Here is a 27,291-nt window from a genome sequence, read left to right on the forward strand (position 1 = left end):
AGCCTTCTTCAGGACAGTGGATTGTTTCCACAGTTGCTCGTCGTTTGCATTAGAAGGTTCTCAAGCAGCAGACTGAGGCTCAGAGTTCTGAGCTGAAATCCCAGAATTTCAGCAAGAGTGGCCACAGTGGGGGCAGAGGGACAATCCTGACTCTGGGCTTATACCGACACAGACTTGGAGTCAGCCTGGCTCACTGCTTTGGACCTAGGTGTTCCTTTCAGATTTGGTCCTGGCTTAACCTGGCCCGATGCCTTCCCAGGTACCATGGCCTTGGGCAGAGAACAGGTCCCTGCTCCTCTCCTGTCCCAAGGTGCAGTGCTGAGTACAGCCAGCTCCATTTCAGCACAGTCTGTCCAGGTGGCAGGTTTCCTTCAGGATGTGTGCTGGGGGAAGAATCACTGTGAATATCAAGTTCCTTAGGAAGAAAATAGATAAAAAGCCAAGATCCATGTTCCTAACTACACCTGAATGTCTAAATAGTCTCCCCATAGCTAACACCTCAACAGCGTGTGTATGCAGTACTGGTGTTTCTGAGGCTGGGAGATGCTGAACTACAGGTTAGTTGTAGGAGAGTGAAGGAGGTTTAACAGTTCCAGGGGCTTGTGCCAAAGCTCAAACGAGTTGGTGCCTTGAGCTGTGCATCCTGCCAAGGCCATTTTTCATTTGTGAGCCTTGTCACACTAGTACATGGCATGAGATCTCTTGTACAGGGAGTGGAGCTTGGGCCTGACAGTGCACCCTGAATGGCACATATGATGTTCCACAACCAAGAGGAAGGCAGCGCAAGGCAACTTTTCAGCTAGGAACCACTTTATTTCCAGGTATGCACATAATGACATAGGTCACCCCAGCATTTCTCCAGGATCAGGCCACAGAGATCCTTGAAGCAGTCGCTTACTGGACTGAATGCAGCAGCAGCGTGTTGGACTCTGGCTGGAGCAGAGTAGAGGATAGGGGGCAGTCGCTGCAGGGGGGCTCTGGGGGTTGCACAGATTGGCAACTGGTCTATCTGTAAACTCAGCACCTTCTGGGGAATTGCTGAGTCTCAGCCCTGCACACAAAGGCATCACCTACCATCTCTGCTGTCAGCAGCTGCCCACCCAGAAGGTGACCTGGTAGGGGAGGACCCACTCTGCAGCTGGGGCATTGGCAAGGCATGTCTGAAGGTCAGTGTCACTGATGGCAACAGCAGGAGACCCAAAAAGTCCAGCCTAAATTTGAGCGGCAGAACTTTTTGAGAAGGTACTCCCAGGTGTGGCATCTAGCCGCATCTGCTACAGATGGCGCATCCTTTTGCAGTGCTCTTCTCCTCACAAGCACCCTCCTGCTCCTCCTCCTCATTTCCAATGGTCTTTCTAGATGGCTCCACTCCCTTGCGATTCATATCTCTTCCAAGAGGCTTTTGCAGAGCAACACTACCAAACACGTGTGTCACACTCAGCTAAAACCAACCTGCTGTTGAGGGCAAAACAAACACCACGGGTTGTACTTGCTGCCTGGGACCCTACAGTTGTGCAGGGAGCAGCCCTTGCTCTGAAGTGTCCAGATCCAAAGCACCACACTGTCTGATCTGAGCAAGGAAACAACAAACCTTTGGTGTATCTCTGGGATATCAGTGACTAACGTACCCTGGGAACCTGCAGGACTGGGCGCTATTTAGCCAGGTGCAAAGTGCTTCACCAGCTCTTCTGGGATCACTAGCCATCGTGAACTAGGTGGAGGAGACTGGCTCTGTGAGCAGTTCTGGGGCACTGCAACATTTGCCTGCAGACTCAGTCTGGGAAGAGAGCTCCTGAGTGGTCAGGATGCACCAAACCTGGGGCAGGCTCTGAGCATGGTGCTGCATTCCTTGGCATCGGGGAGATCACAAGAGGGGGTTGCTACTGCAGGCAGTGGAGGCTCAGTTTCAGTTGACTGCATAAGTGAGAAGAGCCCAGCTTGTGGGCTCTCTCCCCCTCCTCCCTCCTCCTTGCCCTCCTGTTTGCATTTTGCCCATTCCTGCAGCCTTAAAGCTCCCCTAAGACTTAGATGAACAGGGACAAGGTTGCAAACTCCCCAGTTTTTAACAGGAGTGAGTCTTGATCCTTCTGTACTGCTGATCCAGAGGCCCCAAGCTCCAGCACCCACTGCTGTGAGCACCCCCTCTTGGGCCATGCTGGAGAGCTCGGAGGCTCTCCTTTCCCCAGCTCTCCTCCGTCAGACAGAGGTGGAGGGCCAAGCAGCTCCCCGCGTAGGCACGCTGGCCGAAGGGACACCTTCCTGCCCCACCGGGCCATGTCCTCGCTGTGGCCAGCCAACCTCACACTTCCACAACACAGTCAGGTGAGTTTGTTCGGATAGCATCGGAGATCATCTTAGCTCCCGACTGGCCAATGCGGTTCCCCTGCAGGCTGGGAGAGGAGAGGAAGAGGGAGCAGAAGAGGAGAGGAGGAGTTCAGGCTTAGTCACAGGGGAGAGCAGGATCTTGAGTGCATGAGGTACAGGAGAAGCTCCCCAGCTTTGCACCAACATCATCTGCACCTTCCCCATGCCAGCCTGGAGCTCTTGTTGGGACCTTGGTCAGGGAGAACTCTGGATTTGAGACCCTGGAGGCAGCAGGTAAGAGGCAATAGCAGACCCCTGGGAAGCTGGAAGGGCTAAGCCAGCTGGGCCCTATGGTATTTTGGAGGATGTTTGCCTTTTGGGATGGTTCTTTGCCCCAAAGGGATCACTGGCCCTCTAGGGAGGAGTGATGGGGCCTAGAGTTGTGCGTGGATGTTGGCTGTCAGCCGGGAGGAGAGCACCCTGCTGCGGAGGTCCCTGTAGGGAGCTGGGAATGGGGCATCACGTGTGTTCCCTCGACTGCCCCTAAGGCCTTCCTTCCCCCTGCCTTACCGTCCAGTTCAGTGCTCAGCAGTCACTTACTTCACATACGTGAGGCCGTGGTTTCCCCTCAGAGCCGTGGCAATGCAGATGGCTCCGTCCATGCCCAGGGAGTTCTCCTGCAGGCTGTGGGAAGGTGACGAGGTCAGAAATATCAACTAACGAGATGTGGCCACAGGGGGGGGATTCCCGTAGCAGTCACAGGGACGCTGTGACTCCTTATTTCTCGGTCTTGCTCCAGGGAGCAGGATACTTACTTGAGCCTGCGGAGGCTGCGGTTGACCTTCAGTGCGTTGGCCATCGCTTTGGCCCCCGCCACGCCAATGGAGTTTCCCCTCAAGCTGCGAAGGAAGGCAGGCCGTGAGGAAGGGCAAATGAGGCAGGCAGCACAGGATGACCCGCAGCTCTGCTGGGCCCTGCACTGTCTGTGGACAAGAGGAGAAGGTGGAAGAGGCAGTCCTGTGCTAGCAAGCAGATGGCTGGGCAAGCTGGGGTCACAGTCTGGATAGGACACTACGGTGGGTAGCAGCAGTGCTGAGCTGATGGGTAAGATCTCAGAGACCCACAGGGAGCAGCGTCACAGCAACAAGGACTTGGGGGCCCCACCAAGCACTTACTCCAGGATCCGCAGGCACTTGTTGACCATCAAGGCCTCTGCCAAGGCTTGGGCCCCAACTGTGCCAACTGAAGCCACCTGAAGGCTACACAAGAAGAGAACAGGGACCCTTCAGTGCCTGTCCTGAGTAGGCCACCACACCATGTCAGGGCCCCCACCACAGCCTGGACACTCACTGGAGATCTGCCAGGGTTGTGTTGACCTTGAGTGCGGCGGACAGAGCGGCCAATCCTTCATCGCCAATGGCATTCTCCTGCAGGCTAAGACATGCAAGCACCCTGTCAGCTCTTCACGCATCCTCCCGTGGCCCAATCCCAGGAGACACGACTGAGGAGGGCGGACAGTGATGGGAGACTTGGCAGCCCTAGAAGGGTTTGAGTTGCATCAACTGCCTACTTACTCGAGGCTGACCAGGCTGCTGTTGGACTGTAGTGCTTGTGCCAGGGCTGTGGCAGCTTTTGCCTGAATGAAATTCCACTGTAAGCTGCAAAAAGAGGATGGGACGTGAAGCCCTGGGCTGCATGATGTGAGGACTCCCCAATCCCTCCACGCTCAGCACCAGGAGCCAGCAAGCTCAGCACCCATCTGCTCACCGCCCCCAAAGTGATGGAGGCTCCAAGTGCCCCCATTCTCCCAGTACCTTTGGCAAGGCCCTACTAGGCGAGCATTTGCCAAGCCCCATGGGTCTAGCCTGGATGGCACAATGCGGATCCCATGGGAGGACAATTTAGGGAAGCTCTTCTCACAAGGCCTAGGAATAGTGTCCCTGCCTGATACCCACTGGAAAGGCTTAAAAATCAGGCATCAGAAACAAGCCAGGTCCAAGGGGAAACTCACTGGAGGGATGTGAGCGCCCGGTTCTCTTTCATCGCTAAAGCGATGGCCTTGCCGCCTTCGTCATGCAACAGGTTTGCTGCTAAGCTAGAGGCAAAGGACAGAGGATGCAAGTTACACACAGCTGGGTCCAACTTCAGTGACACGGTGCAGCAGTGGGAGTGCCCTCCTGGGCACAGACTTACTCCAGCTTCCTGAGGGTGCTGTTGGTCTGCAGGGCTCGGGCGATGGCAGGGCCCCCCTCTTTGCTGATGGAGTTCTCCCGCAGGCTAGGGAAAAAGAGGGGAGAAACGGGCCTCAGGGTTAGAGAGAAGTGCCAAGGCCCCTTGCCTTCCTCTCTGGGGCCGTAAGCATTTATTTCAGTGACAATCTTTCTGACTTGCATCTCCATCAGCATCTGCATTTCCATTCCCCGCATCTCTATCTCCAGGGAAACACGTGCTGCTGGCAAACAGAAACTGCTGCTTTTTCCATCTTTTTCTAGAAGAGGACAAGCATGAGGTATGACACCTCGGGGTGTGGGGCTATATGTGATAACCTTGTCCAAGAGCTTTGGTTCCCCTGTTGAAAGTAGGGAGCTAAATACTTCTGTGGTGATTTCTGTTCTAAGAAATGGACTAAAGCTAGCTAAGCTCACTTGCCCAAGCAGCTATCGAGGTGGGCTGGCCTGTGAGCCAGTGAGGTTAGGCTGGACCCAAACAGATGCTGTGTCCAGCTATTATCTGCTCCTCAGAGCAGCTGGGTTTCAACTGTACATGCTACACATTTGAAAACCATAGGTGTATTGGGGTTTTTCCCCCAGCCTATCTTCCCTGCTGTAATTGTTTCATTGCTAGACACAGCCGAACTCATACTTGTCTCAAGGGGAGAAAATTAACAGCGAGAAGAGACTGTCAGCCATATGAGGGACAGAGGCTGCTTTCAGGATTCGAGAGCCCTCATGGAAGCAAGCAGACACAAGCCCAGACTGCCAAGCAGTGGCCCATGCAATGGCAGGGGACCATGCTGTTGTGCAAGCCACGCTAGCCATGGTGGCAGCACTTTCACACAGGGTGGCCAGAAATGCCATCACTTACTTGAGGTTGATGAGTCCCTTGTTGGAGCAGAGAGCCCCTGTCAGCGCGGTGACCCCAGCGTTGCTGATCGAATTGCTCTGGAGACTAACACACATGACAGAGGAGAGTGTTAGGATGGGCCACTCTGGGCATCACCAGGTAGGTCGTGGGGTTGTGTTTGGGGTAAAAAGTGCTTATTTCCCTGGGAGCCCAGCCACGGGGAGGTAGGGAGGGCCCTGTGATTTTGCAAGGCTAAAGGAACAAATGGGGTAGAAACAGCAGTGGGAACCCAGCAAGGGGCTGTGGGGCAAGGCTGGAGCCTGGCAGGAGCAGGCAGGCCAGGAGCAGCATCTCACCACAGTGTTGCTGGAGTGAGGAGGCTGGACTGAGCTCTGTATGGGTGAGCAGAGGGAAAGTAGGACATGAATCTGCAGGATACCAGACCTCCTCAGCTCCTCAGCTGAGAGCAAAGCATTTTTAATCAACATTCCCACTCTAAAGACACTCACAATGCTAGAAACCCTACCAGGAGAGATGCAGGAACTCACTGCCATGTGCCAGGCAGGCAGCTTCACCAAGACCCCACGGGGGTCCCCAAGGCTCCCCCAGCCTTTCCCTTTGCATATCTTCCCCTGGCCTGACCCCCAGAGACACGTCTGAGGTGGGCGGACAACGATGGGAGACGTGGCAGCCCTAGGAGGGTTTGAGCTGCATCCAGCTACACGAGTGATCTAGGGCCAGACCCCACCAGCGGGGCAGTGAGACAGCCAGGGGCTGCTGTGTGTGAAGGACTTACTCGAGGCTTTGCAGACTGTGATTCACCTTCAGAGCTTCAGCCAAGGCAACCGAGCCGTTGTCTCCTACAGAGTTGCTGGAGAGTCTTTGACACAAGGGGAAGATGTGTTACCAGCAGCCACAGCTGCATTGCAACCACAGCCAGCAGCATGGGGCTCGCAGTCCCCCTGTGCTCTAGCAGCACTCAGCCAGCTTTGCTGGCCTTCCCTTTCTGAGGCCACGCATAGATCTGCCAGCAAAAAAATCATCTTCAGCATCCTTCCCACAGTCCTGAGGCATGGCCTGCCTGCAGAGAGGCAGCATGACCAGCCCAGCACCCTGCCCTGTGCTGCTGGGGGGACATGGCCTTCATTTGGGGTAGCATCCCCCAGGGCATGCACAGAGACCCTTCCTCTTAGCTACATCGTGAGCATCCCAGCATTCGCAGCAGGACGGGCTGATGGACAGTAACACGAGCTGGTACAAGCTGGGAACGGACACCGTCCCCTTTGAACACTGCCCTTGTGGAGGGGCTAATGCTGCAGTCACAGCAACTGGGGAACAGCCAGCACAACCAGTGGCTCCTGTTTCCCCAAGAGGACCAAGTTCATCCTTGGCAGGTGAAGAGGGGATCCTGGCTGTGCCCTGGGCTCAGCCCTGTTCTGCTGTGGGAAGTTTCCCAGACACCTTCACGTGTGTGTTTGCAGTTAGTCTCTGACTCTGGCTCCTCATTTTGCACAGTCGGCCTTTTCAGTGGTCCTCTGCCCCCAGCATCACGTGCTGTGGCTATATCAGTGAGAAAAGCCAGCTAGGGACCCTTCTCTAGCCCCAAGGCCCAGTAGCATGGCTGTGGCTATACAGCTAAGGCCCTCTCCTGCCCAAGGCACACAGCTACATCTGAGTTGCCTGGTGAGAGCAGCCCTTAGTCCATGTTATCTCCCAGTGCCCAGCCACTGCATGGGAGAGAGCAACTGCCCCGGCAAAGCCGTGCTGAGGCATGCTGCCCATGAAGGCGCTGGGTGACCAGGACAGCGCTCTGGCCTGTTATCGGTGCAGGTGGCATCCATGGCGGCGGATGCATTTAACAAGACCCTTTGGCATCACGGCCACTCTGGAGGTGGGCAGGCAGGAGGCAGGAGTGCTGACGCAGGGGCTCGTCTTGCACCGCACAGAACCAGTGTCCCGTTGGGTGCTGGGAATGCCCTCAGGGGCCTCAGCACTGGTCTCTGCCCCGCTCGGCACACTGGGGTGAACCACCTCCATCTGCAGAGTAGTGCACTGCCACCCCCACAAACACTGACAGTTTGCCCCAAGCTGTTTCTGCTCCAACAAGAAGCAGGAGTTTGCTGCAGTCTAATTTCTAGCCTGGTTATGGGCCAAATGATATTCCTGTTCTTGTATCAACATTGTCTTTTAGCTGAAATAGCTTTTAATGTATCCACAGGGCCTGGGGACCCACCGCTCACCTCTCCTGGAGGGAAGGCTCAGCCTCTCAGTTCGTTTCATGGCTACCTGCTCCCTGCTTCCCCAGAGGTATGTAGAGCATCTCCGCACAGTTGAGCTCAAAGCAGTTCTGCCGTCCTTCCCCTCCTTCACCCGTGAGAACCACTTTGAACAAAGCTAGCAAAAACTGCCCTGGCTATATACCAGGGCCTAGACCCCTGCCTGTAGCTCACACCCACAGATCCCAGGGAAGCTCGGTGCTGGCATCACCACCCCTTGGCCTGTTACAGCTATTCATACTGCCTCTGCTGACTCTTACATCAGTTCCTTGAGGCTGCAGTTCTGCTTCAGCGCCTCTGCAATTTTCCTTGCACCATGGGCTCCGATGGAGTTTTTCTGCAGGCTGTGGAGGAGAAGAAGTCACCCAAGAACATCAGCCAGCTCAAGGTGCATCTCCGTTGGGGTGGCACTTGCACCTCCTCATCCTCTTTAGACTGTTCCTCAGCTCTGGCAGTGCCCTTCCACCCTGTGTGCACCCTGAGGACGTTTCAGGCTGGGAAGTAGGTACCCAAGGGATCACTCTTTACATTTTTGACTGTCTCTAAAGTTCTGGGAGGTCTTTGCCATGAGAGGTGGCATGGGGAAGGTGTAAAGTGGGTTCACTGCCTCTCCCCGTTCAGGAGACCTGGGGAAAGCGGAACTATGGGAAAGGCCAGGCTCTGCCGCTCACTGCGTGCAGCCAGCTGGCCACGAGGATGCAGCCAAGCTGGGCCGCGACTGAGCCAGCGCGTGGTCTGCCAGGTGGGCAGCAGGAGCAGGGCCCGGGGGGGGACACCAGGTCCCAGTCACTCACTGCAAGGTCGTCAACCTGTGGTTGGTTAAAAGGGCCTCGGCCAGGAACGTGGCACCTTCCTCCTTTATCGCGTTGTGCTGCAGGCTGCAAGGAAAGAGGAGCAGAGCAATGCCCAGCTTCTGCTGCGGCTGGGTGGAAAGACAGCGCCTGCTGCTCACCCCACAGCCCCCCACACCTAGGCAGGCATGCAGAGCAGGAGCCTCGGCACTTGTTTGCCCCATCCGTCTCTTAGCTCTTTTGCTCCAGTCTCTGACATGAGAAGGGTGGCTGGGCCCTAAACATCTCTGCTCAGGGCTCCTCCTCAGAGCTTGCTTGGCCAGAAGTATTTCTTTTCATTTAGGAAGGTAGACTTGTGTCAGTCAAACATTTCAAACTCCACGTTGACTTAAGTGAGTTGTCTCAATGGAGAAAACCCAAATCAGCAATGAAAAAAAGACCCCCTAGACTCTTTGGTGTCATTTTAGGGCCAAATGAAATACTTAACTTGGCCAGAAACAATGGAGGTGTTGACTCCAGCTCATGGAAAGTGAGACCTCTCGGCCTCCCTTGCTTCAGTGCCCACCAGACTGCCAGCACCCTGGGAGCCCAGCACGGGGACTGCCCCGGCTCTGCACCCACTGAAGCTGAGAGCCAGGGGGGCCCCAGCAGCTCTGGCCTGGGGCTGCCCCAGGGAGCCAGGCCTCTGCTGCGCAGCTCAGTTTGGTGAATTGCCCAAAGCAAAGATATTTGAAACCCGGAGGTAGGAGCACTATCTTTGGCCCGCCGCACTCGTGCTCACTGCCTGACGCAGCTGGCTCTGCAGGGCTGAACCAGATTCTGTCTCAGGCACCTCAGGTGCTGGCCCACAAGGGGAGGAAAAGCTGGATGGAATAAGGGATGGCTACAAGGAAGCTTGTCCTGGGAATCTGCTCCCAGAGGTGCTGTGGAAGTTGAAAGTGGGAGACTTACTTCAGAGAGAGCAGGACTTGATTTTTTTTCAGTGCATCAGCCAGTGCTTTTGCTCCCTTGGGGCCGATGGAGTTGCTCCGCAGGCTGGGCCAAGGCAGGGGAGAGACAGGCAGAAAGGCCAAGGTTAGCAAACCGAGAGTGGCAGCCACCCCGCTGTGCAGGGGCTGGCTCTCTGACCGTGGGTCTCCAAGGGGCATGTGCCAGGTTCAGGCCAAATGCCTCCACATGGCACGATCTTGGGCCCACCATGCTCCTTCAGCCATAGTGCCTTTGCAGATGTCCCTAAGTCCCCCAGGTGGTCCATGTCTGGGTGGGATGCTCATGGAGAGATGCAGCTGGGAAGCAGGAGAGGTGGGGTAGGTCCATCTCAGTCCCGTTTGCTTGGCTCAGCAAAAGGGCACTTGGTGCCACATTCAGCACCACTAGTGACAGTAATTGCTGTTGGTTTGGTATTTATTAAGGAACCCACATGCTGGAACTGCCACAGGTAGGATCCCCTACAGCAAGTTCACTCCCTCCTATGGGGGAGGGGGGGAGGCTATGGTGATGGGGTTGGTTGGTGCTCCAAGACCCCCAAGCCCATCTGCAGGCACACTGCCACCCAGCTTTCCCAGCAGGCTCTCTGGTGTCCACATCCTCCTCACCCCATAAGCAGGGTCCTCAGCAGCCCCATTTGCCAGGCAGAGGCCAGAGCTGCACTGCCTGCTCTCAGGGGTACCCGTCGGCATGGCGTGCTCTGCTTGGGGGTGCCCAGAGCAGCGCTGTCACCAAGTCCTTCCCCACTGGGTCTGGCCATTTTGCTGAGTTGGGGTTTGGAGGAATCAGCTAACCGTCGCTCCGCACAGCCAACTGCAGGCGGTAGGCACTGAGGCCAAGCGGGTACTGCTGTGGTGGGGCGCCAGGCCAGCAGCTCACAAGAGTTATATTTGCCTGTTTAGCAGTGCAGCTTGGGGGCTGAAGGCCACCCTCAGCTCAGAGGAGAGGCCAGGTCAGGTGAGGTTTGGCTCCGCTTTGGCAGTGGGAATGGCCGAAGCACCCCAACCCCAGTGGGGATTGCATAGCGTGAGCTAGTAACAGGGTAACTTACTCCAGTGCCATCAGGCTCCTGTTGACCATCAGCGACCTGGCCAGTGCTTTGGCTCCCTTACTGCTGATCTGGTTTTCTGCCAAGCTGCCCAGAAAAAGAAATCAGATGTCTTGGGGGAGAAAGAGGCTCTCACAGCCCCTGACATGTCTACAAGCCCTGCTGGCTGTGCTGAGGCCAAGGATGTAGCTGGAAGAGCTATACCAGAGAGCACCCAGAGAAGAGTGATGAGGAGTATTTGTTTGGTTCACACTGTGACTCCTCTGTGCTTTGCAAAGTAGGTAATGCTTGGAGGTATGCCCTCTTGGGGTGAACACCAGGCAGGGCATTGCAAAGACAGAGTGGAAGAGGAGTTTCCCTCTGCACTGAGGCCCCTGAGCTGGGATCTGGGCAGCTCTCTTGTTCCTGCTTGCTCCCCTGGCAGACCTCAGAGCGCAGATCTGTGCAGGGACATGCAGCCAGACACCAGGAAGGGAAGGGACACAGGGAAAGAGGGGATCTGTCTGCTTGGGGCTGGGCATCTCCCCAAGTGCACATCCCTGCCACACGTCAGCCACTGTAATCCTTGCTTAGCCTCATGTGTCTAGCAAACAGCCAGGACCTTGGGAAGCAAATTCTCAGGACAAGCAATATGTGGCTTACTATCCAAATTACAGGTTTAGGAATAGCAAAGGGGCAGGAATCTAGCTAAAAATAACCAAGGTGGGTGACACCAGTCAGGGCCTTGGATGAATGCAGGTCTGCACGGGAGGTAAATGGAGGGCTGCTGGTAGCAGATGTCCCTGAGAAACTAGGTGAGACAGCCTGCCCAGCTGCCACGAGCAAGTGCTTTCCCAAAGAGGAGTAAAAGCAGCTCCAGCACAGAGCCTGGGCACAAGAGAGCTCCACGCAGGGCCCTCCATGTGGCCTGGCACCCTGGCGAGTCATTGGGAAAGCCACTTCCAGAGGCCCCTCACCCCGGTTTCTTAGGTCACTCCCTGCCTTTGCTCTGTGCATCTCCCTTAGCTGTTCCCCACAGGAATGGTCCCGTCTGGCCTGGGCTGGGTCCTACCTGAGCTTCTGGATCTGACAGTCCTTCACGCTCAGCATGCTGCCCAGCAGCTCCATCACGTTGTCGTTAAACTGGTTGTTGTCCAGCCTGAAGAGCAACACAAAACAGAAGCAAGAAGTCCTCAGGGTAGAAATGCAGTCCTCAGGGCAGATCTGTCTGCTGATCCACAGTGCTGGTGGGCCTACACCTCCCATAGACACCTGGGATTTTGAGTTACAGAGCACAGAAAAAGGGGAGCAGTCCAATGTCCGTGCTTGCTTCTCCTGCTGCAATCCCACGGTGAACTTACCTGAGGTTGTGGCAGAAGAGGAGCTGGGAGAGCAGACTCTTACAGACATTGTAAGTGAGGCAGTTGGAGAGGTTTGTCTCCTCCATGCAGACATCGGAGACCTGCAGGAGATAGGCCAGGGCAGAGCAGTTCACTGGCGTTAGCATCCCAGACAAACTCTCATTCTTCATTGCTTCTTCCACAGTCTTAGCGATCTCCATGTGCTGAATTTCATACAGGCACTGCATGGTGTTTACTGTCCTTGAGGAGATAACATAGTCTGTGTTCAGGCAGCCCTGGAGAAAGCTGATTGCTTGGCTCCTGAAGCTGTTGTGTTCGTCCTTCACCAGGAGCCATCCAGAGAGCAGCTTGTTCACCTGTGGGGAGAGAAGCCCAGAGAGAAAACGCACAAAGATATCAAGCTGTCCATCCTCTGCCTGCAGGGACCTCTGAACAGCATTCTTGAAGTGATTGAGGAAGCCGAGCTTGGGCCAGGACATGCCACTCTCCGTGAAGAGGTCAAATATTGCTCGCTTGGCAGCAGTGTAATAGTAAATGGCTGCTAAAAACTCCTGAATGGTCAAGTGGGAGAAATAATAGGCTGTGAAGGACTGCATCTCTTCTTTGAGCAACAGTCTACTGCACAAGCTGCTCTGCAGCAAGGAAAGGTCTATGCCATATGTCTTCATGTCCTGCTCATAAAACACATACTTCCTTTTGAGCAGGCCATAGAAAGCCAGTCTGCCCAGGTTACCCATGATTTTCTTGCTGTTGTTCACAGCTTGCTCTATCCTGAGTGTCTCTCTCTGCTTTTCTGGCCAGTCACTGCTCAAAGCCATTTTAAAATAGTAGGAATAGATTTCTGATAATGTCTTAGGAACAACTGTCATTTCTTGGGATTGATCAGTGCTATTTTTTAGATAATAACCTATTGAAGAGCCAGAAATCCAGCAAAAGCTAGGAACTGTACACATGATGTGTAAAGATCTGTTAGCCTTGATGTGATGCAGAACTTGACTGGATAAGTCTCTGTTGTCAAGGAACATCTGGTCCAAGAAATCTTTCATCTCTGCAGCTCTGAAACCTCTTATTTCTGTCATGCGGTCAACAAGCCCACCGGGGATTTGGCTGGCCGCTGTTGGCCTTGAAGTGACCCAGACAGAAGCCTCCTGCAACAGGTTGCCCCGTATAATATTGGTAATCAAATTGTCCACTTGAATCTCCTTCTTGGGATCAGTGCAAACTACTGTGTTGGAAAAATCCAGGGGAGTCTTAAACTCATCCAAGCCATCCAGGATGAGCAGCGTCCTGGCGGTTCCCGCAGAGATGCAGTTTGGCTCAGTGATGTGAGGGAACGCTGACCGGATGAGCCTCTCGGCAGAGAGTTTCTCATAGGTGTTGAGTTCCCGGAAGGTGAGGGGCAGCACAAAAATGATGTCCCTGTTGATCTCTCCCTTTGCCCAGGTGTAGACGAACAGTTTGACCAGTGTGCTTTTGCCAATCCCAGCCACTCCCACAGTCATGGAGATCCGAGGGGGGATGCTGACCTTGGAGAGAGGTAGGAAGAGCTTCTCTAAAGGGATGCTTTTGGATACATTTCTTAGGCCTTTGGTGACTTCGATCTGCAGGATGTCATGCTCCTTCTGCTGGATATCTGTCAAGCCCTCCACCAGCAGAAGGTTTGTGAGTCGCTGCAGGGGGCCTGTCTCCAAGCCATTCCCATAGTAATTTTGGAGGCTCTCCAAATGTTTCTGCACCATCGGTTCTGTGCAGAGAGAAACAAAATGGGGGGGGGGGGGGGCAGGAGGATGATAGCCATGAATGTAAATGAGAGACAGTGCTTTACTTTTCTGCCATTCCTATGAAGAGGGGAAACCACATGAAGCCCTAACATCCAGGCAGGAAAGTATGTGTCAGGGCCCTGCATGCACTAGTAGGCCTAAATGGCCCTGACCAGCCTCCCCCGGGGCCTCCCCCAACAGCCCCTGCCCAGGGACTCCATTTAAGCTCAGGACTGGGCCTTTAGTCTCTGCCTGGGCTATGCTGTGGGTGTACCTGTCTCCAGCTCCATCACAGCTGTGCCTGTGCCTGGCTATGGCCCTTATTGATTTGGCCCCCGATCTGTGGACTGTCTTCCCAGCATGACCTCAGACCTGCCTCATCGCTATGCACTTTTCCTGGCAATCACCGGACTGGGTCGGACCCTGATTACCCTCACCGGACCTGATCCCAACCTGCAGATTGACTTCCCAGCCCGACCTTGTACCTGCCTCCTCGCCGTGGACTTACCTGATGATGCCGACTTCTGGTTGAACCTGGCTGCCAGCTCGGGGGCTGTCCTGCTCACCTCGCTCAGGTACTTTGGGACTGGGCCCTGGCTAGCGGGGCCCCTGCTGCCCTGCCAGCCATGTCATCCTGCTTGGCTCCCTGTCCCTCTGGGAACAGCTGGCCCTAGCTGCTCCCTGACAGTATATTTAATCCTGCATCAAAGGTGAGAGGCTGAACAGGCAGGGGATGGCACTGCGAAGGTGCAGATCAGATATGTGGCTGCCCTTCAACCAGAAGGGAAAACAGGAAAACACCCCCTTGCAAGAGGGTGCAAGGAGAGCAGCCAGCAGCGGACAGGGTCAGGGAGGCCCTCTGGCCCCCCGATGCACAGCTGTCCTCCTCCTGTCACCCTGCTGTTCCCAGCCCAGCTCCTGTGCTCCCCAGCCACGCAGGAGCTGTGTCCAGCCCAGTAGGCACAGGGTGATTGCTGTGATCTGCACACTTGAGGGGATTAAAGACTCCTCCAAAGCATCCCCAGACCCACTCTGGACATAGCCGATTGCAGCTCTCAGAGGAGCTGTGATTGCACTGGGCTTTCTGTGCTCTGGGGAGGTGTCAGTCCCTCAGGATGGGGGCTGCACCTTGCTTGGTGTTTATGCAGTACTGAGTATGCAGATGGCACTCAGCAATAGCTTAACAACAGTCATTTACAGCTTTAAATAGAGTGCAAGATGTCTTGTAAAGGATCTGCTCGCTGGTGGCTGACAGACATGGAGCATGGTGAGAACTGAACTCCTGATGCCCCTAGCCAGCAAGTCATTTATCCTGCGCTCCCCAGTTACCAGCCAGGCAGCTCCTTCCTGATTGCATTATTCCTTTTTCCCCATTCAGAGAAGCAGGGAAGTTGCATTTCACTACCTAGCTGGCAATTTATTAAGCAGAACCCCAAAAAGTTATTTATACTGAAGTGCAACATAAAACAGGGACCAGAGATGAGACAGAAGCTGATGTTGGGGCTGGTGCCTTTGGTTAGTGAGCCCACAGAAGATGTCTCCAAGCCGGGAGGCTGCAGTTTACCATGTCTGGGATGTTCTCTTCAATTTCTCCCCCTTCCCAGGCTGCAGAATAGTCTCAGAGGGTGCATGGCCCACCTGAGGTCCTGCTGCATCTCTGATAATGGCACTGCTGCACTGGGGTGGCAGTAGAGGATTCATCCCAATTCTGTCAGACTGTCTGAGCGAATTCCCTGGGACATGCCGTCTTCCCACAGTAGGTAAGGTGTCTGTGCTGCATTCCCCTGGAGATGCCTCTTTGTCTCCTGTGACTCACACAAGCCTAGATGCTGGCTTAACCCTTGGCCACCACTCTGCTCTCCCCACGAGGGGCATGAGCCATTGCCCCCAGTGTGGCCATTGATGAATGCCAGGGCTGCCCCTAGAGGTTCACTGAGACCCTGGAGGAAGGTCTCTTAGACTTGGCACGCAGCTCTCGTCACCCCACCCAGCCATGTCCTTCCCCAGCCAAGGCTGGAGGAGGCCCTAGAACAACCCCATCACTCATGCAGGGCTCCTGACCATGACTGAGCTGCCGAACACAACCTGGCTCTGTGCACATCTCAGGGGTGCTCCAGCGAGCACCCATAACCAGGGAACATGCCCATGGACACCCTGTGTTGGACCCAAATATGGCCTGCCTACCATAGACAGTGATGTGGAGGTAGAGCTGGGAATTGGTGGTCTCGATGAAGGTCTGCAGGGACTGTGAGGCGTAGCTGCCCTTGCCAGCCAGGACATCCACCACAGCCCTCACCTGCTCCGGCACGGAGCTCACCTCCTGCACACGGCCAGCCTCCTCTGCTGTGAGGAGGTCCAGCTTCCGCAGGTAGCAGATGATCTCCTCCAGGAACTGGGGCGAGATGGACCTCACCAGCTGCTTCCGGTAGCGATTGATCCAAGCCTCTGTGGGAGAGGAGAGCAAGGGGGTTGGGGCTTGTAAGAGCCCTGGGTGCATTGCGAGGGGGCAATGGGGAACCACAGCAATGGAGCACCTGATCCAACTGTGAAGGTGGCCCTACTTTGAGCAGGGGGTGAACTAAAGCCCTTCAGAGGGATCTGCCACCTAAGAAAGTCCTCCTTGGGATGATGCCATCCCAAAGCTGTGACAGGCTATTAGGAGCTGCTTGGTGAAGGCAGCAGCTATAGAAATCGGAGCCAAAGAAACCTCAGAACATGATCATGAAATGACATTTCTTCCTGGAAACAGAGTACATGCAGAGCTAGAAGTCTAAGGAAGACTATTTGTCTCCAGAGAAAGCTGTTCCCACTGTGCCCGCACAGCAGTCCCCAAGCCCTTGGACCAAGAACCTCTATCAATCTTTGCACCTCGGCATCCCATCTCACCCTGTTTTTAATAGAAAACTCTACCAAGGTGATGGATTTTGTTCAACCACTGCCCATCACTCTAGCCCATGGACCACAGCTTGGCACCCAGTGTCCTGTGGCATGGATATAGGGCTCTAATGAGTTTAAAATACCTGACTGGCCTTTCAAAAGACACATCTCTAGGACTCTCTTGTGTCACTGCACCCCTCCCAAAGAGGATACAAGCAGACCTGCACTACCAAAGACATCCCTTCAGTGCAAATCCCCCATGTCATTCAAGCAGTTACGTTTAGCATGTGGTTCCCACGGCAATGCAGAACCACAGCCTGGCCTGACAACCCTGCAGATTTCCGCTTTTTCAGCTTCAGCACTGCTCCATCTGGCTACCTTCTGCCTGCCCTGCTGCCACTCACCTTCCATCAGAGGCCTCCCGTGACATCAGCGATCCCTGGGCAAGGCGCGCGCTCTTTGCAGCAGCACAGCCGTCAGCCTGTGCCCGCCACCTCCCATGGACTGCCCCGGCGGCCTCTCCGGCAGGGTCACAGCAGACGGCACGTCAGTCGAGGCTCCCGCTGCTGCACTCAGCCTGTATCCATTTTCCTGGTGGAACAAGAGGAAAAGCATCAGTAGCAATGTGGGAGGGAGCCTGCCTTGAGCTAACGCTTCGCTAACTGGTGTTGAGCAGAGGGTCCGTCCCCCTGCAGCGCGCTGGGAGCGTGGGGGAGAACAAACCGCCCAGGGCAGGGGAGCTCAGCCTGGTGCGCTGTGGATGAGCCACCCCCAGCTGAGAACAGCTTGTGCTAGCTCAGTCCAGAGAAGCGTCTGCGATGCAGCTCGCCAAGCTGCCAGCTGAAAGAGCTGTGCCAGAAGCTGCCGAAGGAAAAGCCTCTCCGGCGCTGGCACAGAGACGCTGGCTGAGCCGGTGGCTCCGAGCTTTCCCACAGCCCGCTGCCACGTGCCACGGTCCCACACCCGCGTTCTGGCTGCTCAGACAGAGCTCACGTGCCAGTACTTGGCACTGCCCTACCTGATCCTCTGATATTAAAAGGCAGCAGCATTCATCATCTTTCGATGAATCAGAGTTGGCAGGAGGCAACGCAAGGACCGCAGTGCCGCAGCATCCCTGTCCGACCGCCCAGGCTCCACACGCCTTCTTAGTGCCTTCACCACAACCACTTATGCCAGTGCTTTTCTTCGGCAGACGGTGATCGTTTTAACTGCCCGTATGACGACATCAGTCCCCCGGGCCATCTGCAGGGTGCCCAGAAGGTGCTCAAGGGCCAGCATCGGCGCCCGAGGGACGGCAGCACTATGAATCGTTTGTGACTTTTCTTTCTCTTTGTTAGAAAGGAAGGCAAAAACTTGAGGCAAAACTACGGGGGGCCCATTTCGGTTTCGAACTCGCTCATTGCCGTCCCAAGCCTCCATCGCAGCTTGCTTAGCAGCGACAAACACCACATCCTGTTGCAGAGCTCTGTAGATGCTCCATTTTTGGCAGTGCAGATGAATCATATTCCTGCTTAGAGAAGGAGCATCTACCTGCTCCCTTGCCATGGGTGCTGCCGGATTGCTACTGCACCACTCTTTCTTGTGTGTGTGTGTGTGTGTGTGTGTGTGTGTGTACACCTGATCACTGAATCCAATTGCTTTAAAAGTAGAGAACACCTAGATCTGGCCTACAAGGCTGTCTCGCTCTGAGTGCTCCCAGGTGACTCATCCCCACGGGACAGAGGAGCTGTTTGCATGGCTGCGCTCCCACGTGTGCCAGCCAGACGCACTGCAAGGAGGGACCTCGCATGCAGACAGCGTTGCCTCAGCCCAGGCCCCTTTGCAGCACATCCTACAGCGCGGATTGGGTGTCCAAGAGGCGTTTGGTGACGCAGAAACAGCCCCTTTCCTGCAGCCTGTCCCCATCTACCCTCTGGCAAACCATAGTTTGAGATGTGGATTGAATAAACCCTCAGGACTGGGGGAGAAGCTGGTTGCTGTTTTAAGCCTGGCTGGGTCCAAACCCACAAATTTCGCCTCCAAGAAGGAAACCCAGCTCCTTGTGCTCCTCCTTGGCTGCCCAGCTGTGGCCCTCCTGCTTCGCAGAGGCCGGGCAGAGCTCCACGCTCTCCTCTGGCAGCGGCTGGCCCCGCAGCGGAGCCCTTGGCCCAATACAGCAAGGCTGCCGCGGCGGCTCAGCTTGCCTTGCTTTTTGCCCCGCAGCTAGTGGCTTGTGCAATTAGGATACAGGAGTCAATTAAAGGAGCTCTGTGATCAACTTACTGCTAAATTTTCACTCTTTGCTGATGCCTTGTTGTTTCTAACTGGTCTGGTAAGTTCAATTAAGCAGGCACTGTTTCCCCTCTGCTGTGTAACCAGTAACATGGCCAAAATGAAAGATTTTTTTTTCCTGTTTGTAGTGATGTTTCTCTGTTGGTCTTTTCTCCAAAATACGACCAGATAACAAAAGCCCTTTGGGGACAACCTGTTCTAATGCCAGAGATTATTTGATCGTGTTCTCTGGTGCTATTTCAAAATATAATACTGCTGCTGGAAGTCAGCAGCCTTGGTTTAGCTCATGCAAGGGGGTCTGACCTACAGAATAAAGCAGAACAAATAATGCAGTGTCATCATTTATTTCTGCTTCCAATAGAAAAGTTTCACTTGGATGCAGCTCTAGGGCAGCCCAGTGGATGCTGGCTTACTCTGGAGGCTGCATCCTAGTTAGGCGAGGGGTGTTATGTCCTCTTATATGAGCTGTCTGAGGGCAGAGGCCAGTCAAAGCCAATCTCTATAACCCCCAGAGAGATGCAAAGCATTTCCAGGGCACGATCCAGTCCATCATGAGACCGCTGGGATGATTTGCCTTCTGGAAGTGCCGTGCTCCCCAGTGCTGGAAGCTGCAAAGCAGCGTCCACAGCCATCCTGTGTGCGAGGAGCTCAGCAGGGCACCCCTGCGCCCGGCCAGAGCCCGGCCAGGTATGTGGGTACGTAGCTACGGCGGGAGCCGGGCAGACCCTGTCCTGGGGACAGGGAGAAAATAGTGACACGTGCTTGTAGCTGGCCACGCTTTGCTGCTCGCCTGTGCTGGGCACCCTGCACACCTCCTGCCACCCTCGCGCAGCCGAGTGAGCTCGGGCAGCAAGGACGAAGCCAAGCACTGAGCAGCAGAGCTCAGTCAAGGGGTCTGGGTCCCCCCACGTGCCAACCCACGAGGTCGTGGGACGCGTGGGGCACTTGCAGGCAGCAAACCCGGCCCAGCGGGCACAGGAGCCCAAATCCCGCACGCTGTATGTCCTTGGCCCTACTGTCAGCACAGCGAGGCGCCAGTCAGAGCCACAGTCCCTGCCCAGCGTCTGCCTCCCCGGGCAGCGGCGTCTCCGCAGTGCGGCAGGCTCAGCCGCCCGAGGGGCCGCGGGCAGCTCCTGCGACTCCCTCCCCGGCAGCCTGTCCAGCCGGGAGGCTGCCGAGGCCGCGTGCCCGGAGGAGCAGTGATCCGGTGACGGCTTGTTTCTGTCCTGCCTTGCTGCCTGCGTCCCTGGTGGCACCGAGGTAATAAGATGAAGTACAGGAGGTTGCACAGCCTAACTGATGAATGACATCTGCAAGCCCCAGGGAGGGAAATTGGGGATTTTGCTTGCAAGAACTTGGCATTAACGTTTTTTTGCCATGTTTGCTGAGCTGTAAGAGCTCAGCCCAGGAGTAGTGCAGGGGGACTGCGGGGCTGACTCATTGCCTGACTTCAAACATCACCTCTCCCTCCCTTGTCCTTTGCCTCCCTTCCAAGCTTCCCGGGGACTAATGATGAGAAACACTTGGAAAGAGAAACCTTCTTTCTGTTGGTCATCTTGCAGTAAAATCAGCCATTTCCTTCCCATACCCCACCCAAAAGCAGAGCACTCCCATGTCACTGTCAGAGTCCCAGGAGCATCTGTCTGCCTGGTGGGTTGCTACAGGACATGGGGCTCTGGGGACATGGGGACTGTCCCCCACCGAGCCAGGGCGAGTGAGGAGGCAATGCGCATGAAGGCTTCTGCTGCCAGTCCCCTGGGCACAGCAGCAAATTTGCCAGAAGGGACGCAGTCCTGCTCTGATTTTTAACAATGCTTCTGTCTTCCAGCAGAAAATTCTTCCATCTGAGGATTTCTAGTCAACACTGATGTCTTCTCCTAATGGAGCTTCGAGCATGTGTCCTCACTCGTGCCATGCAGGTAGCAGGTACTGCTCTTCCTGAATGTTGCTACGTGCCACTTGCACGGCTCGCTGGAACTGTGCAGTCCCTAACTGTGCAAATCAGCGCCTGAGGGTCACCAGCCCAGGGCTGGAAGGGCCCTAGACGTGCGCAGGCAGACGCGGGCAGCCAGCTACTGCCCAGCCGCTGCATTCGTCACTGGCCGGTTTCCTGTTCAAGACTCAAACTGCCTGATGGCAACGCTGGAAATAAATGGATCGAATCATCACTACTTTGCTCATCTTTGGCTCTGTTTGGGTAAATGCACACTGGGCTGTTCCTGAATGCCAACCTAGGACAAAACAAACTCGCTAGATGCAAGGGCAAGGAGCAGTCCCAGGACAGCTACAGCACAAGGGTGACTGGAGGTAACGGGCTGTTTACCTTGCTGCTCTCCCCAGCCGCTCACATCTTCCTCCTGTAATGAGGTGGCTTTGGTTTTCATATGGCAATAATCCTTCATCGGACAGAACCGTTTTCCTGTTTTCTGTGAATCCACTGAGGCCTGAGGGTCTCCCCATACCCAGCTTCACACTGGGAGCCAGGGCCACCGCAGCAGCCACCAGCAGCACTACAGCTGTGCCAGGCTATGACACTTGGAAACCAGAAACCCGTGGTCGTCACCGCGCATGCAGCTATGCAGGGGCTCGTGGGCAGCTCCGCCAGCGGCAGATGACACAACGCACACCCAACCGGGTTAGCGCTGGGGCTGCTTTACAGCGCCCCTTGCAAACCTTGCGGTGTGCCTCCTTCCAGGGCCTTTGCATGCCACACTTTGCTTGCCGCTGAGCAATACATTGCCCCCACACCCAGCAGAGGCAGCACGGTTCTCTCGTCTCGTCTGAGTCAGAAAATACCACAGGCCGAGGCTCCGCTGCTCAGCTTGAAAGCAGACTGCAGCAGCCACGGTGTCGGTGCATGCAGCCGGGCTCTCACCGCAGCTGCAAGGCATTCGGGCACCCGCGCGTGCAACCAGCCGAACGAAGCTGCTGTCACACACCGTCACCCCTTTTACATGCTGTTTGTGGAACTGCAGTATGGAGTGGTACCCTTCAAGTATCAGGGCAGTCCGGTTAATACCTAGAGCAGCCCTTTGCTGGCTGTGGCTTGCAGAGCCTTTGGGGGCCAGGCCGGCTCTGGCAGGCTGGGGACTGCTTTAGTGCCCAGTCTTTGCAGGCACCGAACTGTTGGGCAAGAGCTGGCTACTCTCCTGGACAGCTGCAGGGCTCCGCATATGGAAAACAACTGAAAATGGCTCATCTGTAGCATGTAGGTATGTTATAAAGCTTCTTATATTAATTGCATTATGAACCAGGTGCCTCAAGGACCAAAGAAATGCCTGTTCCAGCGTAGCTACATGCCCCGAAACAAGCAGAACCCCTCGTTCCTGTGCTCGCCTGCTCCCAGCCCCATCGCCACCGTGGCTGGGGAAGCCCATGGAGCCACTTAATCAAAGAGCTCTGGTCTGGGGCGATGTCGTTCAGATCTGTCTCCAGCCAGTGAACCAAACCCAACAGCCCAGCACCCCGTCTCCTTTGTGGTTTCTCCCCTGCAGACACAGCAGCAGCATTTGCTCAGAGAGAAACCAGCCTACGAGCTCTTGCCACCATTTCCTGACGCGCGCTGGGTTTCCTCCCCGCAGCGCCCGGCCTGGCATGGCTCCCCGAGCCGAGACCATGCGATGACAGCCAGGTCCCCAGGTCCAGGTCAGGGAGAAGAGCCCCACGGCACTGGCGATTCCCGGCTGGCCGATGGCAGAGGGAGCCACTGGCCATAGGCGATGCCCATGACAAGTTAGCTGGGGCGATCTTTAACTTTGAGCCTGCCAGAAAGCTTGGGTGGTGGCAGTTGCTCTAGCTGAAAGACTGGAAGTCTCCCTTAGGAACCCGCTGTCGGAGCAGCGCTGGTCTTTTTCTTTTCTGCCACGTATCCGCTGTGACTTGATCCCAGCTTTCAGTGGCCCTTGGTCACTGAGTTGCACACGGAAACAACCAGGCCAACGTTTCCAACATTAGATACCTCTCACCTGATCGTTTTTGCAAATCCTTAACTCAAGATGCAGGCTGCCACCTTTTGGCAGAACCGAAAAGAATTAACAAAACGCTGTTTAAGTGAAGCAATGGAGTATTTTCTACATTATACCCAATTATGAAACTTGCAGATTTGCAAGTAATTCACCTATCACCTAAGCTTGCATATGACTGTAAGCTTTAGTCTTGCTTTTTTGGTCCGGATTTAATGCTTGCAGAATTATTGCAATTACAGAGTGAGTTTCCCAGGTGCACGCTCCCGCCAGGCCCTCCTGTGCTTACCAGGAGGACTTTCTCCAAAATTACAGAGGCCATTTTAACCCAGACAGTGTTCGGAGCCCCTGTCCTGTAGCTACCATTTACTGCGAAGTGTCGCCGCAAGATCTGGAGCTGAGATCTGCCGCGCTCACGCCATGCGCTGCAGGCGGCTGCAGCTGCTGGGTAGCCTGGGGCGGCCAGGTCACTCTCCTTGCGTGACCAGGAGTCCGCACAGCAGCGGGCAGTGCTAAAGGCTGTAGGTGCCCCAAGGTCTCCTGGATATCCCAATAGCCCCAACAGCAAATCTTGCCAGAAGAACAACCATCGATCTTTGGATAATTCCAACCAGACAAAAAAATGAAGCGAAGTTCAGAGAGGAGGCATCCCACAGGGCACTGCTACACCTCACAAGCTTCAGACTGAAAAATGATGCATTTACTGAGCTGGTCGTGTCCCCAGGACAAGCTTTAACGTGTATGCGTACGCAGCTAATTGAAAAGCCGCTCTCCCTGGGAACACTCTCTTCGTTCCTTGCCAGGACCTCAGTTCTCAGGACACCAGTGTGAAAAGCGAGAAGGAAACGCTGCCAGTCTGCCACTGTAACGAATGTCGGCCTCCCCCTCTGCCCCCAGAGCTGGCTGCAGCCTCCGAGGGGCCGGGGGGCTCACGGAGCCGCGGGACCCTGCTGCCCCGCGGACGGTGCGGCTCTCAGCGCCTGGGGCCAGGCGCCGGCACCCCTGCAGAGCCGCAGCTTCGAAACGCCCGAGCCAGCTGCGAGTTCTCAAGAAAGAAACTTCCGTGCAATATCTACTTGGCGCCGCAATCTCATCAGATGACCCCAAATGCCGCACGTCTGGATCTGGAGAGCCCTTCCAGGCCGTGGTCAAACCGCAGCCGCTGCGAGCAGTGACGGTGACGTCTCCCTAGGCGACAGCACCCAGCCCGTGCTCCAGCTGCTCCTCACCCCCAGCCCAATGCCTATAGGATACGTGCTCTTCCTAACGACCTTGGTGATTAAACAAGAGCAGGATTAAGCCGAATGCACGGACTGCAGTCGAGGTGGAGCACCGTTGGCAGCCCAGCCTCCTGCCCGGTGCACACAGCCTCCCCTTGCAGCGTGCTCTGCATGGCTGCACGTCCCCGCCAGCACCGCCAAGCTTCAGTGCCTTGACCTGACTCCTCCGCCTGTGGTTTGCACGTAGGATTTGGGGATCCCTTTGAGTGAAAAGGCCTCAGGAGGCACCAGATGCAAATGTTCAGACTTCAGTGTTGCTGTTCTCTCGGGCTGCACTCAGAAAAGGCCTGGAGATCCTATTTCCCAGGGAAGGAACTGTGGGTGCAGCTCAGCAGAGGAGATGTCAAGGCCCATCCCAAACTGCTGACGGATCCAAGACTCCGGCTCTTTCTTTGGTGCACCTGGCTCATAGGCAACATAGTGCAACTTTGCACTGTGCCACAGGCAGGTATGTAAGTTATCTCATCCCTGGCTATTTGCTACATATTGGGGGTTTCTTTGGTTTTTTTTTTTTTAAGTGGAATGAATTCATCTAAATGCCATTAACATGGGGGGCAAAAACTGATGATGCTATAAAGCAGAGCGACTTTGCAATAGCCCCACAAATGGGACGCCTGGCTGCGGCTGCCTCCATGCCTCGTCCGTGCAGTTGGGGGCAGACAGGAGGGGACAGAACTGGCGACCAGCACTTGGCCCCCACGAGGGCCGATGCTCATCCCCAACGCTTAGGACCATTCCTTGAACCTCTCCACTTCTCACCAAGCTGTAGGAGTGGGATGGCAACCCAGGAAGGGCACCTGGGAGCACAGCTGGGAAGAGCTGGGATGTTTCACCACAGCAAAGTCAGTGCCAGGCACCACGGCACCAGCTCCCACCCATACCAGCATCTCAGACCTGAGCACGAGGCTGCCCCAAGCCAGTCTCCTTGGCCAGGGAGATTTCCATGAGGTGCCACTGGGAATTAGTCTCTTCTTGCCTGTGCCTGTGACCTTTCTAGCACAGCTCCTCACGCCACTGCAGATAAGCCCAGCACAGTACAGCGACTCCATTTCACACAGTTGTCGCAGCAAATGGTCTCCAGTGACTCTTCTCCATGCTAGAGTGCCAAGCGATGCCTTCCCCTCCCTCCAGACCCCTCCCAAGCGATCCCCTCCATGAGAAAAACAGCAGAGTTCAAAGCAGCCCCACCAAAACCTTACCTCGGCTTCGTGCCACCTTCTCCAGGTGTCCGCGTGAGCAGGAGCGGGGAGAGAGCATCCCTAGTCACAGCAAGAGTGCCTTCGGCCTCCGCGCCTCTCCATCGCCTGGGCCGCGGCTGCCAGCAAGCCTGCTGACCCGGGCAGCGGTGGCCCCCTCCAAGCCTTGATTTGTCGCCGCCTTGACGTTGAAGTTCAAGAAAGAAAATGGAAGCCGTATGCCTCTGTTTCACGGGACCTTCCCCTGCCCCTCCAGGGAGGCACGGAGCAGCTGGCGGGAGGTGGGGACCCCCAGAGCCGGGGCACCCACAGATGGGCGATGCCACGGGCAGCACTGGGGAAGGTGGTTACGGCGTCCCCCACCCCACCGCTGCTGTCGTTCCAGCTGAGTCGCTTTTCTCTCTTTCAGTTTGCTCCTCGCCCCTTCCTGCGCTGCGGGTCTCGCTTGATCTTCCTTCCTGCCCGCGCAGAGCTGCCAGACTGCCGTGTATGCAAATTGCTGCGCGTATTTACTGAGAAACCCGCGGCCTCCGTGCAGCACCGCGTAACCACCCACATCCTATCTGAACCCCAGACTCGGGCAGCGCCGGGCCCGTCTCGGCAGGACGGGGAGATGCCCAGCACACGGCCGCTTCCCGAGCCAGGGCGGCTTTCTCCCAGGAGAGCTGCAGCTCGTCTGAGCGATGTGCAAATTAAAACAAATTCCCTTGCAGCAAAACCACGAGGAGCAAAGCCAGGAGCACCAAGCTGAGTTTTTTCCTGCTTTGTACATCCTCACCATGATGTTCAGCCATGAACATCAAGCTGGGTTTAAAACCATGGGGAGAGCTCATTAAACAGGCTGGTGTCACAGCAGCTCATCCCAAGCTGTTTCCCTTTGCTGGGCCACACAAGGAAACATATTTTTTTTCCCCCTCCACTGGGAAATTGAAGTTGTATCTTGAAAACATTGAAAGAGCAGAAGGGGCAGGAATCAGCTCTCCTTCCTCCGGAGCTGTTCTTCTGCCAGTGTTGAATGTTTGCTCTCATTCTCAGTTTATCTCTAAACAGATGGACCGACGCTCACCACAGAGCAAAGCCTTTACAGCCGAGGAGCCGGGACCACCGTAGCAAAGAGGGCTCGTTCCCACAGCCCCGCATCGCTGGGCTTGCTAGAAACAGTCTGCAGGAGGGGGACTGCCGTGAATGCCTCTTCTCCCAGTTCAGGTAAGTGATTTTGATCAGTTTTTTTTTTCTATTTCGGTTCATTCTGCTTTGCTGTACAAAACCCTAACTTGCAAATACTCTATGTTTTGCTGGCATTTAGACAAATCCTATTGCTTCTGAGACGCTGAACTGACAGTTCCCCACGATGTTCGTACTGGGTGAGTGGGCAGAGTGGAAGGGGACTTCTGCGCCGTGACCAAAGGCAAAGCTGCTTTCCTTGGATCCAGGTGTGGAAGTCAGTGTCCAGGAAAGGGAGGGAAGTGCATTGCATCGAAATGATGGGATAATTACGTGGCAAGGTGGGGGGTTTTCTTGGGCCGCAAGCTGCCCCTGCCAGGGGTGGCTTGGGAGTGGTCGGAGTAAGCAAAAATCTGCAATCAAAACAAACAAAAATAGCGCATCCTGTTATGATAACTGCCCTGGTGGGATCAGTTTGTATCTCGCAGGTAGCTGTAATTAAGCTGCATCTGAATGGCTAATTGCACACCTGTACTGAAGAGGCCATACATTAGCCAAGCTCTAGCCTTGCCAAGCCCTAGGTCCTGGAAAAAGGAGAATATTTTTTTCAACTACTATCATTTTTGCCACAATGTTTTATGGATTATCTGATCCCATAATGCATTTTTGGTTTGTGTAATATATTCCGTAATGTACATAAAACAGCACTCAGGATGTGTTCTGTACTGAATAAACCTACTCCTGGGTGCAGAAAACAATTTCTAGTCTTAGCCATTTCCTGCAGAATTGCAGCTCCCATCTAATCTCAGTTATCTCCCTGAGCAGAGTCTTCATCCTAAGCAATGGACTAACATGAACCCTTGAAAGACACAGCTTTCAACTGAGCAACTTGTTCCTGTCCCGGGTACTTCTTTAGGTGTGGATGTAAAAACAGAACATGTCCAGCTCAGAGCTCAGTGCCTGTCAGAGGTA

General features: G+C 55.2%; 1 protein-coding gene and 2 long non-coding RNA genes across 4 annotated transcripts; 2 read left to right on the forward strand and 1 right to left on the reverse strand.

The window, feature by feature from the left end:
- Positions 1 to 792: 792 nt before the first annotated feature.
- NLRC3 (NLR family CARD domain containing 3) lies at positions 793 to 16,986 on the reverse strand. Of its 2 annotated transcripts, none has more exons than XM_026106459.2 (18): positions 16,851 to 16,986; positions 15,754 to 16,014; positions 11,810 to 13,553; positions 11,521 to 11,607; positions 10,473 to 10,556; positions 9,386 to 9,469; positions 8,438 to 8,521; positions 7,904 to 7,987; positions 6,164 to 6,247; positions 5,389 to 5,472; positions 4,498 to 4,581; positions 4,316 to 4,399; positions 3,879 to 3,962; positions 3,655 to 3,738; positions 3,480 to 3,563; positions 3,120 to 3,203; positions 2,905 to 2,988; positions 793 to 2,390 (listed from the first exon to the last, which is right to left on the reverse strand). In XM_026106459.2, the coding sequence occupies exons 1-18, from the start codon at positions 16,855 to 16,857 to the stop codon at positions 2,300 to 2,302; spliced, it is 3,282 nt and encodes a 1,093-aa protein (XP_025962244.2). In that variant the 5' UTR covers positions 16,858 to 16,986; the 3' UTR covers positions 793 to 2,299. The 2 variants fall into 2 exon arrangements, with proteins under 2 accessions (XP_025962244.2, XP_025962245.2); XM_026106460.2 differs by having other exon boundaries at positions 15,887 to 16,014; positions 16,851 to 16,980.
- Positions 6,246 to 15,899, forward strand: LOC135329957 (uncharacterized). Its single transcript, XR_010391664.1, has 4 exons — positions 6,246 to 7,674; positions 13,253 to 13,346; positions 13,929 to 14,144; positions 15,174 to 15,899. It is a non-coding gene; the product is annotated as an uncharacterized LOC135329957 (long non-coding RNA).
- Positions 16,987 to 26,298: 9,312 nt separating the features above from the next.
- Positions 26,299 to 27,077, forward strand: LOC112986897 (uncharacterized). Its single transcript, XR_003260134.2, has 2 exons — positions 26,299 to 26,361; positions 26,462 to 27,077. It is a non-coding gene; the product is annotated as an uncharacterized LOC112986897 (long non-coding RNA).
- Positions 27,078 to 27,291: the final 214 nt, after the last annotated feature.

The sequence above is a fragment of the Dromaius novaehollandiae genome, chromosome 14 (assembly GCF_036370855.1).
Source record: "Dromaius novaehollandiae isolate bDroNov1 chromosome 14, bDroNov1.hap1, whole genome shotgun sequence".
Taxonomy (NCBI): Eukaryota; Metazoa; Chordata; class Aves; order Casuariiformes; family Dromaiidae; genus Dromaius; species Dromaius novaehollandiae.